Source organism: Eschrichtius robustus, chromosome 12 (genome assembly GCF_028021215.1).
Source record: "Eschrichtius robustus isolate mEscRob2 chromosome 12, mEscRob2.pri, whole genome shotgun sequence".
Classification (NCBI taxonomy): domain Eukaryota; kingdom Metazoa; phylum Chordata; class Mammalia; order Artiodactyla; family Eschrichtiidae; genus Eschrichtius; species Eschrichtius robustus.
This window is the reverse complement of record NC_090835.1, coordinates 73,492,701-73,508,433: the sequence shown is the minus strand read 5'-3', so window position 1 is coordinate 73,508,433 and position 15,733 is coordinate 73,492,701. Positions and strand designations below refer to the sequence as shown.

General features: G+C 51.4%; 1 protein-coding gene across 2 annotated transcripts in view; it reads right to left on the bottom strand.

The window, feature by feature from the left end:
* The window catches only part of DAAM2 (dishevelled associated activator of morphogenesis 2), a 112,460-nt gene that overhangs the window by 6,947 nt on the left and 89,780 nt on the right, over positions 1–15,733 (bottom strand). For both annotated transcript variants that reach the window (XM_068558108.1, XM_068558109.1), the window contains exons 14-20: positions 15,332–15,631; positions 11,031–11,138; positions 7,484–7,590; positions 6,219–6,303; positions 4,523–4,629; positions 4,311–4,399; positions 21–189 (exon numbers count right to left, since the gene is read on the bottom strand). In XM_068558108.1, coding sequence (XP_068414209.1) covers positions 21–189; positions 4,311–4,399; positions 4,523–4,629; positions 6,219–6,303; positions 7,484–7,590; positions 11,031–11,138; positions 15,332–15,631 — 965 coding nt within the window. The remainder of the gene's footprint in view (positions 1–20; positions 190–4,310; positions 4,400–4,522; positions 4,630–6,218; positions 6,304–7,483; positions 7,591–11,030; positions 11,139–15,331; positions 15,632–15,733) is intronic.

The following is a 15,733-nucleotide window of genomic DNA, read 5'->3' as shown; positions in this document are numbered from 1 at the left end:
AGAAGCCGGCAGGTCCCCACCTGTCGATGCTGGACTTGGTGTCGGCAATCTTGTTGAGGCTGGCCACCCGGAACCCGTAGGCGCTCCCACGCTGCCCTTTGTTCATGAAGTTGCCGATGGCCAGGACGACCTCTAGCATCTGTGCTAGACGCTTGCTGCGGATCAGCTCCCGGGAAGCCAGCAGGATGGCTGGGGGAGGAGGGACAGGTGAGAGCCCCACATACACCAGGCCCTTGAACCCTAGGATGATGCCACCACAAAGTCCAGAAAAGGCGCCGTTAAGTGTCAGCTTCAGAGGGGCAGAGGCTATGCCCACAGCCCAGCAGACGATCTTCTCCACATCTGCCCGCCTCCAGGGGAAGCAAACTCGCAAAAAGCCAATTCACCAAATAACCCTTTCTCAAAATGTGCCAACTCTTCCTAAGACTATACTGGAGAATGTATCTTTCCTTGCATATATTTAAAGACTCTTAACATATTCTTTCTGTGGATATATGCAAGAATATAATACTTTGGGCTTCCCTGGTGGCTCAGTGGTTAAGAATCCGCCTGCCAATACAGGGGACACGGGTTCAAGCCCTGGTCCGGGAAGATCCCACATGCTGCAGAGCAACTAAGCCCATGCACCGCAATGACTGAGCCTGCGCTCTAGAGCCCGCGAGCCACACCTACTGAGCCTGTGTGCCGCAACTACTGGAGCCTATGTGCCTAGAGCCCATGTTCCGCAACAAGAGAAGCCACTGCAGTGAGAAGCCCTCGCTCGCCGCAACTAGAGAAAGCCCGCGCACAGCAACGAAGACCCACGCAGCCAAAAATAAATAAATAAAATAAATTTATTAAAAAAAAAATATATAATACTTTTACTTTTCTAAACCTAGTGATTAAAATTTTTAATTTCAGCATTTTACATACTATGGGACTGTTTCTGCCTCTTTTGAAGTGCTGAATTTTGTTGATTTTTTTGGAAAGAAAAAAATCCCTGTCAAATTATAACATCATCAATTGCAATATTTTCATATTTTTGTTTTATAAGATAATGGTGTGCTTTGCAGTTGATGGTGTCTTAGATTTGATTAAATAGGTTACTAGACAGCCTACTGAATATCATCATTTAAAAGAATTTTCCAACCTTTAGGCATTTAAAAATTTCCCTCCAATTCCTTAAATGATACCTTTCTTGGAAATACAAACTAAGGCTAACAGTAACCAAAACTTCAGTATTTCATTCTGATGTGGGTGCTCTGGCCCGTCCTCAGTTATTCTGTATTTAATGGTGGATGTGCAGAATTAGGATACAATCCTACACTGAAAATTTGGCTGCCACTTAACTTATAGAATATGATTTTGGATTATTAAATGTGGTGGTGAGAAGATCAAACCATTGTATTATGATCTTTGGCTTCTGCCAAATTGAACATTCCTTAAGATGCTGCTATGAAGATTAAATGTGAACCATTTGACTAAAAGTTTGCAAAACTCTTCAAAAGCAGTTAAAGTAACTTAAAAAAAAGCTGTACAAAAATGAGTAAGAGGTAAGGTGGGTCAGTGGCTTCTAAACTCAAACATCTGCCTATTCTGTGACCTAACAGTGGCAATACTCTTGATGAATAATTGAATGGCTTCTAGTTTGTGTTTTTAAAAAATTCCATCTAGATTGCTTAAGTAAATTATGGTATATTCATAAAATGGAATAAAACGCAGCACTGAAAATAAATAATCTACTGCTCCCTGTAATAATAGGGATAACTTACAACATAATGCTGAACAAAAGACCAGCATAAAATTATTTGTACTATGTTATTCCATTTATAGAAGGTTCAAGATAGACAAACCTTCAGAGGATTTGGAGGAAGTAATGTTTGAGAGGGGGACATGAAGAAGGGCTCTGGGGGACTGGAAACATTCCATTTCTTGACCTGCGTGCTATCACACAGGTGCATTCACTTTTGGATGATTCATCAATTAGGACTCTTAGGATTTGTGTACTTTTCTATGTGCATATTTCAATAACAAGTTTTTTTTGTTTGTTTTGTTTTGAAGTAAACGACTTCAGAGTTTCCGGCAACGCATATTGGTTGGGATAGTTTTTCTAAGGTTGATACGCTGCTATTTGAAAAATCTGCAGAGGAATCCTAAAAATGCTAAAATGTTGGCAAAACAGAAACTGACAAGAGTTCAGAGGGAATCAGTGTAAATGGGAAAACTCCCATACGCAATGCAGACATTTTAGATATAGTCCTAAGAATAATATATTCATAAGAATGTTTACATGTGAAGCCATATTCATCTTGACTACACTCAGTGCATGTGTTCATAATGAGCATCGGTAAATTTGGCATATTCAGCAATGAACATATTCATAAGAAGAATATATTCAAGAATATGTTCATGAATATATTCATAGAAGAATTGGTAAATTTGTCAGATTTGATGGATTGGCTTTTGGCAAATTGACCCAGAGGCCCTGCCTGGGGATGGAGCGATGCTGGGCACAGGGGTCAACAGCTCACCAACCAGCTGGGACAGGCCACATCTTAGCTCTTCCAGGAATATTTCCTGGGAGAACTGGAGGGAGAAGCGTGGACCCCAACTCCTGCACCATCCTCACCTCTCTGCCCCCAGTCAAGCCCCCTGACCTGATTCTGTCAAATACCACTTCAGCCACCTCCTCCCAAGTCTGGGACAGAAGAGACCTCCAGACCATTCTAGAACAGTAGCCATGGCTATAGCAGAGCGACTGTTACTTTCCTCAGCAGGCTCTGCCATCCCAAACACGTCTCACTCTGCTTAGCTTGATATTAAAGGGAAGCTCTTTCCTGAGCGTACACTGACGACCTCTTAGGGAGAGTTTAGGAGTGAGCTCCTAGGAGCAGGAAATTATCTGAGAATAAATCTACCTGGTGGCTAAATTGCTCTGGTTCCACAGATCCAAATGACAGGCGATTGCTCACATTTGCTCCACTGACCCAAGATACACAAATAGTTGAACACATGCCTTGGGCTGAACCCCTTTATCTGTGCCTGACGCCCCAAAGGCAGTCAGCAGCAGGACAAAGAAGGCTGTGTGACAATAAGGACTCACCCATCACCAGGGAAGGAGGTGCCTTCAGACCTGCAGAGTCACTGCTGAACCCTTTCCTTCCCCCTCAGACCCGTTATCTATGATCACACAGCCTGCGGACCCCTTGTTGCGTGCATGCACATGTGTACGTGTGTGTGTGTGTGTGTGTGTCCGTCCGTCCAGATTACAGAAAACGTCTGCCTCTAACCCTGCCATGCTCCACCTTACCCCGGGAATCCTCCTGAAGCAGCTCATCAAACTCCAGGAAGGACCATTCTCCGGCCTGGGCCTCCCAGGGGGTGCAGGCAGCTTGGTGTCCAGCAGAGGGGGCCCATGCTCTGCTCTGCCCCGAGCCTGCCCCCCAGCATCCTGGCCACTGGCTCTCTCATTCCAATCTGCTGATCCTGTTTTCACCGCAGATCAGCCTCACAGCCTCTCCTGCTTCTTCCCTCTGGGGTCCTCACGGCTGCCCACCCTCCTGACCACCTGCCTTTCCCCCCAGCTCCCTGTGCCTCTGTCCTCTGCCATCCCCAGGCAGTGCCAGGGACGTGCCCTCTGGGAAGTACTACAGGACAAGAGGGAAGGGATGGATTCTGAAGAACGACATCCGCGTTCCTATCCTGGCTCCACCACCTACCAGTAACACAGCCTTGGGCCACTAACATAGCCTCATCTTAGAGATGAGAGAATGGCCCCCATAGTGTTGTGAGGACCAAATGAGACCATCCACGTGGAGTGTTTCACACAGTACTTGGCGTGTGGTTCTCGTTTAATTACAAAGTTCTCACCTGAAAAAGGGTGGGAGGGGTTCTCCACCCCAGCAAATCAGATACCTCTGGGGATCCCGTTGCCCAATTTCCTACTTTCTTAGTAGCTCACACTTAAAATAACGTGTCCAGAGGTCTTCTCTGCACCTAGGACCTCTCAAGCAGAACAATCTGTGCCAAGAAGTGTTCTAGGTGCTTACTGCCATCATCATTTTTTCAGCATTTCTGTTCCAGGCTGGGGCAGATGTCAACAGATCCCCCCCGCCTTGGAGAGCCTGCATGCTGAGGCACAGGGAATGGGGTGCATGGCCGGCACGTGTGCCCATATACACAAGTGCATACATCTACAAAAATCATAGATTTACATCTTGTCCTTGACTTTGGTTTTCTGGGGGGGGGAATCAAGAATAAGGAAGGAGGTTTCCTCTGTGCCTGTCCATTGCCTCCCACCCCCAGGTCTCCTCCCCAGCCCTCAGCCATACCTTCCACTTTGGGCTTGGCCTCAGCCAGCCGCTCCTGGAACTTCTTTTTGAAGAAGAGGGCCTGCAGCCGCTGCTGGTAATGGTCGATCCTGTGGACAGGGAGGGCTGCATCGTGAGGCAGGGCCCCCCCCCCCCAAGCCCCAGAGCAGCTTCAGCCCCCTCCTTGGCCCGCCCACCGCCGCCCCCTCCTGGCCGCGCCTGCTGTCCCCGACCTGCTCATCTCATAGAGGAAGCGGTCCGCACGGGCCATCCGCTCTATCTCATGCTTGTGCTCCTCCAGGAGGTCAATGTCACTCTTCTCCGGGATGAACTTGAGGAGCTGCAAAGAGCAGGTGAAGGTCAGACAGGAAGCAGGTGAGAAGCTGACATGGGGGGTGGGCAGCCCATGGAAGCCCACACACTGACCAGGCTCAAGATGGGGAGGGCCCCCCATAAAAGAGAGGTGCATCCTCATGGGGGTGGTTTATGTTTCACCTGCCCCACCCAAGGAGACACAGGACACCCAGCTCTAGACTTCCTTCTTTTTATTTTTTTTTACTTTTTAAAATTGAGATATAACTTACCTACAGTAAAGTGTACTGTTCTTAAGTGTACAGCTCAATGATTTTTTTCTTTTTAAACCAACTTTATTAAGGTATAATTTACATAAAATAAAATGCATCCATTTTAAATGTGCAATTCAATGAATTTTGACAAAACTATCCACCCAGTGAACCACCATCCAGAGTAAAATAAGAAGATTTCCATCCCTGCAGAAAGTTCCCTTGTGCTAGCTACTTCAGTAAGCCAAGCCACCCCCGTCCCCCAGTGTAGCCTCTCAACTGAACTCTATCACCTTAGATAAAATTTGGGCTGTTCTTGAACTTCATACAAATGGACTCATGCTGTGTGTTCTCTCTGGGGTCTGGCTTCTTTCACTCAACAGAATATCTGAGGCTCCTCCGTGTAGGTATTGGTCATCCATTTTTTATTCGTTGCTGAGCACTATTCTATTGTAGGAATATACCACAGTCTATTCACTTTCCTACTGATGGACAGCTGAGTTGTTCACAGTTTGGGGGTTTTATAAATAAAATTGTTATAAATATTCCTATAGTCAGTGTTTGTACCCAGTGGGATTGTTGGGCACTAAGATAGGTATGTGTACTGCCAAATCGTTTTCCAAAATGGTTCTACCCAATGAGAGTTCCAGTTGCTTCACATCCTTGCCAACACCTAGCATTGTTGGCCTTTTCAATTTTAGCTATTTAGGTGGGTGGATGGTGCTACCTCACTGTGATTTACCATATTTCTCTGATGACTAACAGTACTGAACATCTTTTACCGTATTTCTCTGATGACTGATAGTATTGAACCATTTGGAAATTCTCTTTCATGAAGTACCTAGTCTTTTGCTCATTTTTAAGTTGTTTGCCATTTTCTCACTGATTTGTAAAGTTCTTTGTTCCGAATATGAGATCCTTGTGATCTATACATAAAGCAGAGGTCTCCTAAAGCTTGGCTTGCCCTTTCACTCTAGTAATAGTGCCTTTTGATCAACAGAGTTCTTAATTTTAATGTCCAATTGATGGTGGTTTTGCTTGGTGTTTTCTGGGTTTCTCTTGAAGGACACAGCAGACTGATGTGGAAGAGATTTGGGGGAGATATGGTTAAGGGTCACTGCCTTTGCCCTGAGGCCCATGGTGGGGGGGGGTCACTCCTCATATCTCCTTTCTGGGGGCCTCAATCCCCTGAAAAGTTGCAGCCTTTTCTGGTCTCCCCTCAGAAAGGTTGGCCCAGGGAAGTTTCTGTAAACCTCTCCCTCACTCCTCCAGCCTCCAGCCCGATTTCTCCTTGACCTAAGAGACTCGGCCTCCCTGGGGGCTGTCGGGAGGGGGTCCGGCTGCCCCCTAGTTTCAGGGGCCTCACCTGCTCCAGCATGTCCTTAGCGAGGTCCTCCTGCTCGTCCATCTTCAAGATGGCCTGCCGGATCTCCTCGTTAGACAGCTTCAACCTAAGGCAAAAACCCCACCTTGAGCAGCCTGGCCTGGCCCCTCTGCTCAGGACAGACCCCAGACCTTCTCCTTCAGAAGCCAGAGCCCGGGCCTTCTCTCTCTCTCGCTTACATTTGATAGCACTCCCTCCTCTGCAAAGCCTTCTCAGACTAAACTCACATGGTTCACTCTATAACTCAGTCCTGAGATCTTTTAGTCTCTAGAGACGTGAGTCTCTGGTTTCTTGCTTGAGTCTCCATCCTAATAGATAGGGACATTTGGGAGGAAAAGCGCCATCTTCAGTGTAGACTGAGACAGGGCGAAGAGGTTCTGATCCTTCTCCTCATGCCGAAAATGCCCACGGCATCTCCATGGGAGGATGGGAATATGGGCAGGTCACTAAGGGGGCAGTTTCCTGTTTCCTTCAAGACAGAACAGGTCTCAGTCTTCTGACAGCGCCTCGGGTCCCGCACAGCTGTTCCAACACGTCTTGCTGTCTGGGAGAGGGAGAAGCAGCCCCCTACACACACGTGCATACACACACACACACACACACACACACAGCCCCTCCAGATGCACACCCATTGGGAGGCCCTGGGGAAGCATTAAGGGGGAGAAACTGAGGCTTAGGACCTTGTGGGGAGGAAAGCGGGGATGGACGGCCCAGGGCAGCTGGGGCAGTGCTAAGAATAGTATGGGAGGCGGTGACCTCTGACCCCGGCTCCAGCGGGAGGCCCCGCACAGAAGCTATGCTGTTAGTGCAGATACTGCCCTGTTTGTTCTGCAGCCGCGGGAAATGCTTGGGGGCTGAGATCATGCTGCTGTGTGGCCTGAGCCGAGCGGGGGCCCTCCATGGGCTTAGAGCAACTCCGCTGCCAGACGCTGACCAGGCTGGTCAGGGGCCTCGTGATGGGGCAGTTTCCTGTCTGCAGAGCCCCGCACTGCCGCTCAACACGGGCTCCCGGGAGAGGGTTCGAGATCAGGGGCCCCCTGCCGCCCCAGGGGACAGCCAGGAGATGGGGGGGAGGCCAGAGACTGCTATCACCCCATTCCTCTGCCAGGCACCTCTCTCCCCCAGGCACTCAGCTCCATCATATTTCTCTCTAGCCCCAGCTCAGGCCTCTGCTTCCTGGGGACCCAGTCCCTCCCACCTGCAACCTACTGTGGAGGAGGGGCCGTAGAGGCAGGGCGAGCACCTACTTGGAGAGAAGGATGATGCAGTTCTGCGCCCTCCGTCCGTCAATGACTGACAGCTCTTTGACCTTGCGCGAGGCCAGGTAGATGTCCTCCGTGGAGCCCAACTCTTTCTGCAACCGACAAGCCAAGTAGAAGGGGTGAAGTGTGTGTCTTCCCCAGTCCTCTTCCTGCCTACCCACCACCCCAGGAGCCACCCCCGTGCCAACCAGGGAACGCTCCTGGTGTGAGCGGAAGAAAGAGAGGGAAAGAAAAAGACAGGAGAGAGAGAGGAGGGTGGTTAATATCTGACTCCAATAGGAGGCTCTGGGGCTTTACCCCGGGCTAGAATGGGTCGGGGGCAATGAGAAGCCCCTTTATCAGAGACTGCCCTTCTGTGGGCAAACTAGACGGGGAGTGACTGACCCCTGTGGCTGTGTAGTGTGATCTACACTGTGTCCCAGACAATCAACCCCTACCCCCTCAGCCCACCCAGAGAGCCTCCCCAATCTTATGACGAGAAGCTGGTTCCAAGTCCCCGTAAGGTCACAGTTCCTGGACCCCTCCCTGGGGACTTCAGGCACAGCCCAGTGTGCCCAGGGTGGAGGGCATCCACAAGTTCAGAAGTGGGGAAACTGAGGCACAACTCCCTGCGAAGTTCTCTCCTCTGGGGTTCCAGCGGGCAATTCCCAAGAAATTGAAGATCCCCTGGCCTTCTCTTGGCCCCTGGTGAGATAGACAGGAGACTGTTTCTTCCTTTGGGAGGTGCTTCCAAGCACATGCTCCAGGTTGGACGACTCCAGGGGCTGCCACTCACATCACTGTCTTTGTGAATTGTGCCCCTGGAATTGTGCAGTGCCCAGCCTGTGCAGTCTTACAGGACGGCCTTGCCTTGGGCCTAGTGGGTAAGACAAGAGACCTAGAAGCTTTCTCCTCACCCCAGTAGACATTCACCTCCACTGCTGGCAGGGGTCTGCTTGCATTAACTCCCTTCCCTACATTTCTGCTTTTTCTTTGGGGACACTCCCTGACGCCACCCTGTTAAGATGGGTAAAAAGGCAGAAGGTAGAACTGACAAGCCCTCTCTTTTGGGCCCAGTACAGGGCAGCAGCCCAGCACAGTGGTTAAAAGTTGGAGTGTCCAGAGCCCCAGGAGTGACTCACCTGCTGGCAAGGATTAGTTATCAGCTCCTAGGCAGGTAGCAGCCACAGCCAATAGAGAATTAAACATGCACAACGTTAGCCAAGAGGTTTGGGGACCGAAGAACAGTAGGAAAGACATGGGGACCCCTCAGCATCTACTGTCTGCCCCATCCCAGTGAGACCCCCGTGGTTGGAGATGGAGACCTGCAAGTAGCACCGAACAGGAGCTGCTTCTAGCAGACATGCACTCACAGAGAAGCCAGACCAAGCGGAGGACAGGCAGCCTCTCCTGAGTGCCCTGCGCCCAGGGGGACCACCACGCCCCAGTCGGACCAGGCCCCCGAGTTGCCCCACCCCAGGCCTTGGCTGCAGTTCTTCCTGCTCCTCTGCTGGGAATCTGCCCAGAGGGCAGAGGGCATTCCTGCACCCCTGCATGACTTCATCTTTCAAAATAGGGGAGGAGACACAACCACAACCGAACTTGAGCTGAAAGCACGTGAAAGTTGCATTCACTGAGACAGAGGAAAGCAGGCGTCCCTGAACTTTGCTCCTTACCCTTTGCCCCTTGTCTGTCTTTTGATCTCCTAGGGAGCAGAGGGGGCAGAGCCCACCCCCGGTCCTCCCTTCCTGACCCGGGTGAGGTTGAAGTCACTAACTCAGGACACGCAGAGGGCACAGATGGAAGACCACGCTCATAGGACCGTCCCTGTCCCACGCACCCCGGACCTCAAGACAGAAAGAGGAGGCGACCAGGGCAGCACAGCCTCTGGGTCTCCAGCCTTGCTGCTGTGAATTCAACACCCCAGAGTCCGGGCGACCTGCAGAGTGACAGTAGTGCAGGTGAGCCCAGCCCTGAAACAGGGTGCTGGACCGAGCAGGCTCAGAGAGACGAGGGGAGACAGAGCAGGGCGCTGTCCGTCTTCACTCTCCTCCACTCCCCAAACTGGGAGGCCCCAGGCCCAGCCTGTCCTAAACCCCAGAGTCCCTCTTTCCCCCCAGCCCCCACCGTAGCCCTACCTCAGGGCCCTGGAGACTGGGTGGGCCAGGCTGGAACCCTGGCCCGGAGGAAGACTCCCAAAATAGGGGGAGGCGTGTGCTCGCCCAGGTCTGCTATCCGCCCGGCACACACTCCCTCCATCCCTGGCTCGGAAGCACTGATCACAGGAGCAGCAAATGCTCCAAAGAACTTCTTCCTGCCCCAGCCGGGCCACAGCTGCCGCCTGTACCATGCCAGCTGGACACGGGCACAGGGCTAAAAGTGCTTCCTGGAATTAGGGGCAGAAAATCAGAGGCCTAGGGCACCTACATTTAAGTTAAACAAACAACCATCAGGTTTTCCTAGACCCCTAAGGCAGGGCCAGAGCCCCGCCCCCCCCCCCCCCCCGCACCCCTTTGGCTAGTCCCCCAGGAGCAGTCACACGTGCTCTCGGTCCTGCCCACCCTCAGGAAGGGTCATCCACAGCTCTGGCCTTGGCAGAAAGCAGTGGGGAGACCGGCCACGACATGCTGCCTCTGCCCAGGAGCCAAGAGGGCCCAGACCACACTCACAGGCACCTGGGGAAAGTCCTCAGGGCTGGAACCTGAAGTCAGTGGACAAAACATGGAAGAAGACAGCACAGCCTGGAGAGGAAACAACTCCTGGGAGGCAGGCCAGAGACAAAGCAAACGCTCCGAGGCCTCTAGGCTGCTAATGCCCAGGTTGGACCTCAGAGGAAGGCCCCCAGCTCTGCAATGCAGATTCCCAGGCCCTCACATTCACGGGAGGGTGAGGTCAGAGAATCGGCATTTTTGGCCATCCCAGCAGGTACTGCCTCAGGAGCGCCCGCGTCCTGACACCAAGCCCAGCCCCTGTCCTGCCTCGGGAAGAGTAGGCTTGCTGGTCAGCCTCTGTACACAGTGTCTGCAGAGCAAAGCCAGGGCCTCTCTTGGCCAGCCCCAGCCTCAGCCCCGCAGTGTGACCTGAAGCAGCTCCACCTTCCTTGAAACGTTAGCACCCTCTGCTCAGCTCCTGGGAGTGTTGGGAGATGGAAGTATAGCGGAAGAAGTGGTGGGAAGGTTATAATGCCTTGTAGGTGTAGTTCCTAGGTCCCAGGGCCAGCAAAAGAGCAAGGTCAACAGTGGCCTGGCCCTGCTACTCCACCTCCAGTGCTCCAAGACCAAAGAGAGAAATGGACAACGTATTATTTCACCACTTGATGCGCAAATACGAACTAATACAATGGGATGTTTCCCCCTATGCACTGCACCCCCCTAACTCATATCTATGTCCCCAGAAAGAACATGGTACCTGATAAAGAATAAAATCAATTCAGTATATGTCGAAGGGAGGGAGGAAGAGAGGAAGGGAGGGGCTGAGGGTCGAGTTCGAAGGGTGTGTGTGAAGTCAAGACCAGAAGTCAAGACTCGAGACGCTAGAGGGGGCAGGGTGTTACCTGATGCCTCTGATAAGCTGAAAACATTTTTTCAAAGTCCGCGAGGTCCAGAATCCGAAACACCTGCATGTCATCAATCTCATTCCATATGGTGCCAGGGACACGTTCCTAAGATTCAGGGAAGGGAGGAGACCCCGTGGCTGACTCAGCTCCTTCATGATGGAGATGCCGAAGCCTCCCTAACCCCACCTGTCCTCCAGGTGCACACAGGCCCATAGCCAGGCTCTCAGACCTTCAGAAGGGGGTTGATTCCTCCCCCTCCCCTCCTCTTCAATACTCTGCTCCAGGGGAGAGGCCACAGACAATCTCCTTCTCCTCCTTTTCACCTGGGGCTACATGTAAGCACGTTCCAGAAATCAAGGGAGTGCTGGAGTGATGGGTGGGCAAGTATGAAAGAAGGGTATGAAACTCCTTCCAGAAAAACCAAACCAAACCAGTGTTCTCAGAGCACTTTCCCCCAAGGTCAGGGTTGGCTGGAATCATGGCAGGAAGAGTACCCACACATACTTGGGATCCTCAAATCTTCAGGGCTGACTGTATTTCCTGGATCTGAGATGGTCATTTTCTCTCCCAGCGGTCTTCCTCCCACTTTCCCAGATTCCCAGAAAGTGGACGAATGCCAAAGGCTGGGACATCCTGGCCCCTTTTTAGTGACTGCTCAGGCCAGCAAGACTCTGCCACAAGTTCCCATTGGTCAGAGGGTGTCCCATCCCTCATAACTGGAACCGACCCAGGGGTTACATTCCAAGGTCTCTCAACTCAGGCACTGCCCACCTCTGTGTAGGACCCTTGCACTGAACCCCACTCCGGGGATCTGGGGAAGAGCTGTTGGCCACGCCAGGAATGCCCTAGTGGTCTTGTAACATCCCAGTAATGGCTTCGAGGGCCGAGAGGAGAGTCCCCCTCCCAGGACCCCTCACCTCGTCCAGAGCTTCGCTGTCCTTTAAATTCGAACCTCCCCACCCCCCCTCTGCCTGGGGGCAGCCGGGGACCTTCCTAATGCCGATGCCTCCTCCTCCCTCCATCACCCTCAGCAAGGCTCGGAGAGAGAAACGTACCCTTCACTCACTTTTATTTTCTTAAACTCTGGAAAGGGGAGGCGAGGCCAGAGCAGGGCGGGTGGGGACATTCCTGTGGCCTTCCTAAGGCCAGGGACCCTCTCGTGGAATGCCGGGCTGGGAAGCTCGGAGCAGCAAGGGATGCAGGCAACCGGCCAAACCCAACACAGACGCATTCTTCTCATGGCAGAAACAACCACTGTGTGTGTGTGTGTGTGTGTGTGTGTGTGTGTGTGTGTGTGTGTGTGTGTGTGTGTGTGTGTGTGTGTGTGTTTACAGGAGCATGCGTGGGTCAGGGGAAGGGGGCTGGGAAGAGGAGCCAGACTCCTGGACAGAGAGAAGATGGGAAGGGGAATTGGATCCGGGAAGGCGGGGAGGGGGAACTTCTAACTCATTCTCCATCTAATTCTAGACCCAGGGTGGAGGTGGGTGGAGAGGGAAGGCCCGTAGAGGTAAAGCTTCCCACTGCTCTTATTCTCAGTGAGGCCAGGATGAGAAGGAAAGGGCTGGAATGACAGAGCTGGATGTTCAGCATTCGGAAGAGTTTCCCCTGAGACAACAGACAACCCAGGATCCCCCTCACCGTTTCCCAAACACTCTCCCTTCCCCACGGTCACCAGAAGGACCTGCGACCCTTCTTGAAGGTGCAGCTGAGGTCTGAGGCCAGAGAGATGTACATCCATTCCTAACATCCTCTACATCCTAAAGATGCGCCCACCTCATACAATCATTCTTGAATTTTTATACCCCTCTGGCCAAGACCTCACCACTCCCAGTCTAGATTCCTGGGGCTTCTGCGCCTCTAGAGACATCCTTTACAAGCCAGGGAACTCTTTCTCAAAAACACATTTCATTACATTTCCCTCCTCGAGCGTTTGGGGTCAGACATCCCCTAAGTGAAGCTGTTGGCAAACGGAGGGGTTCTCTTCTCTTCCCATGTCCCATGAAAGGAAACTGAGTCTCAATCACGTTTACCTGACTGAGTTGGAGTGAGGATTAAGTGAGAGAACACACTTAAAGCACACATGGTAGTCCCGCTAATAATAACTCATCTAACATTCTTATTTTAAAGGTTTTCTATGTGTCAGTCCCTGTTCCAAGTACTTTGTATGTATTAAGTCAATTCTCACAACAACACTTTGATCTGGTTATCGTAATTACCCCCATTTTACAGATTGGGAAACTACAGCCCAAATGATGAAATAACCTGAATTTAGTCATGCAACTAGAAGACTGGGAATGGGATGATAAGTTCACTAATATGACTCGAAGCCCCCCCTCCCTCACCCCTGCTGCTACATCTCCCACAAGGGCTCCTTATCATGTGTTCCATCAAACCTGGACTTTCCAGTCTAGGAATGAGACTCCGGCCTGCTCTGGGCCCCTGAGGAATTGATATAGGCTTTATTATTACTGGACCCCAGAGAAGATCCTAAGCACAAAGCTCTTTAAGATGAAAATATTACAAAAACATTAGGTGCCTTGTTTGCCTTCCTTAATTGTTGAGATGCCTAATCAACCCTTCGTTACATCGTTACATGTTTAAAACCTTAAATTATAAGTTGTAAGCACAAGAAGCAAAAACAAAATTCTGTCTTTTTTTTTTTTTCAACCACAATTAAAAAAATATTATCTCTGATCATGAACAATGAATGTTTCCACACCACCTACGACCTTTGGTTCTGCAGAGCTGCTTGCCTGCTCGTATGCAGCTGGCCTTTCTGGCTGGCCTTGTGACCACGGAGAAGTATCCACAGGGCAGAACTGTGTGATGCAGTTGTTACGAACTTTAACAATGTCCCTTCAAAATGCTGCTAACAGGTGGCTCTACAATTTGAATAACTCAGACTGGAGATGTTATCAGAAGCCCAGGAGGCAATGAATGGGCTATATTCATGCTTCGTCTTTCCACTTAGATAACAAAACCAGAGGTAGAAGGAATCAGAGATCATCTCGCAGACAAGCAAACAGGTATGAAACGAATGATTTCTACAGATCACACCGTTAGTTAGAGCCAAACCTGATTTGGTTAGAGGTTAGAACCTCTCCTGCAACCCATCCCCAGGACCTCAGGGTGTTTCCTTGGACACACTTCCTAATTTGCCAGATCCAAAGCTCTTTCAGGGCAACGTTATGTCTCACCTTTTATTATTATCCATCACAGCCCCCGGCAGAAAGCTTTACACAAAGCAGGCCTCAGACTGACGGGCTAGCTGGTCTACCACCAGGAGAAGGCACCTAGCAAACTAGCTGACCGTCTACTTAGCAATCTGTGTCTCCTCCCACTCTAAGTCTCCACTGGAGCTAATTTAAGCTCACAGAGTGCTATGGTAATGAATTCCCCAAGAATTAGTCCCCTGGCCCCATACAACAAGGTCAGAGGGCATCCATCAGTCCCAGCTCCAAACTGTTTTTGGAGGGTGAACGTGAGTCAGGCTAACTGAGGCCAGTTCTCTTGTATCTATTTACCTCAAGGATGAAGCCACTGGTCCTCTTAAGAGGACATAGTACAGAACCAGAGCAGTGCTTGGCCCAGGCTGGAACTGGCCTTCAATTACCAGGGGTCCAACGTGACCCAGGGCATCTCTACTCTACACTCATGAGAATCCGATAGAGGAGTCAATCCCCACATGTGGGCCTGGGATGGGTGGTTCTTAGTGGATAATATTCAGGAGGGCCTCTCACTGCTGAGCAGTCTAGAAAAGTCGCCAGTGTTTGCACCTTCCCCTGGGACGATGCCAAAATGGCTATACCTTGATATCAAACTCTTCACTGCCCCTGCCCTGCTACCCTGTCATGGCCTCATCATTTCAGTCCTCTGTACACACTGCCCTGCTCTCTACCATCTCTAGACCCGGGCCCAAGATCTTCACCTATATGTTCCACCCTTTTCCTCAAATCAACCCAACCCTTAACATTCTAGCCAAGCCCTTGTCTCGTCTAGAAAGCGCCCCTGCTTGGCCCTGCATTACTCCAGTCACCCTCAGCACACTCATCTTCCATTTGTAGGTGGTTCTGCCAAGGTGAGCATCACCGCATGCCAAGCCATCTCCTCCCGGTGCTCTTCCCAGCAGACAGCCTGGCATCAGCAGCCCCATCTTTCGCATCCACTGCGCCTACACTTACCCCCATCAAAGAAAGCACCCAAGACGGAGATCTGCAAATAGCGGGCTCTCAATCCATAGGGCTAACTGCCCCAGGCTGCAGGAGAACGGATCCACTGACCTCTTCCTTGCTACTCACCTCATTCAGCTTGACCCAGTTGAAGGACTTCAGTGGGTGTGAAGGTTGGGGGACACACTTCTTCCTGAGCGGGACATCACTGCTGGGGAAGGGGTCTGGGGGGAGGGGCAGGCCCATGCTGAAGCAAGGTGGGGCACCGGGGGGAGTGGGAGGCCCACCGGGGGGCAGGGGGGGTGGTGGCGGTGGGGGACAGCAGGCGAACGGTAGAGGGGGTGGGGGTGGAGGCAGGTCACTGGTTGTCATCGAGGAAGACAAGGTAAGTGGGCCCCCAGGGGGAGGTGGGGAAGATACAGGTCCTGTCTGTGGGGAGACAGAGACATCAAAAAGACAAAGCATCAACAAGGATGCCTTTCGAGTCCCCCATCACTGTGCCTTCCCTTACTCTTATTCTCCACCTAGACT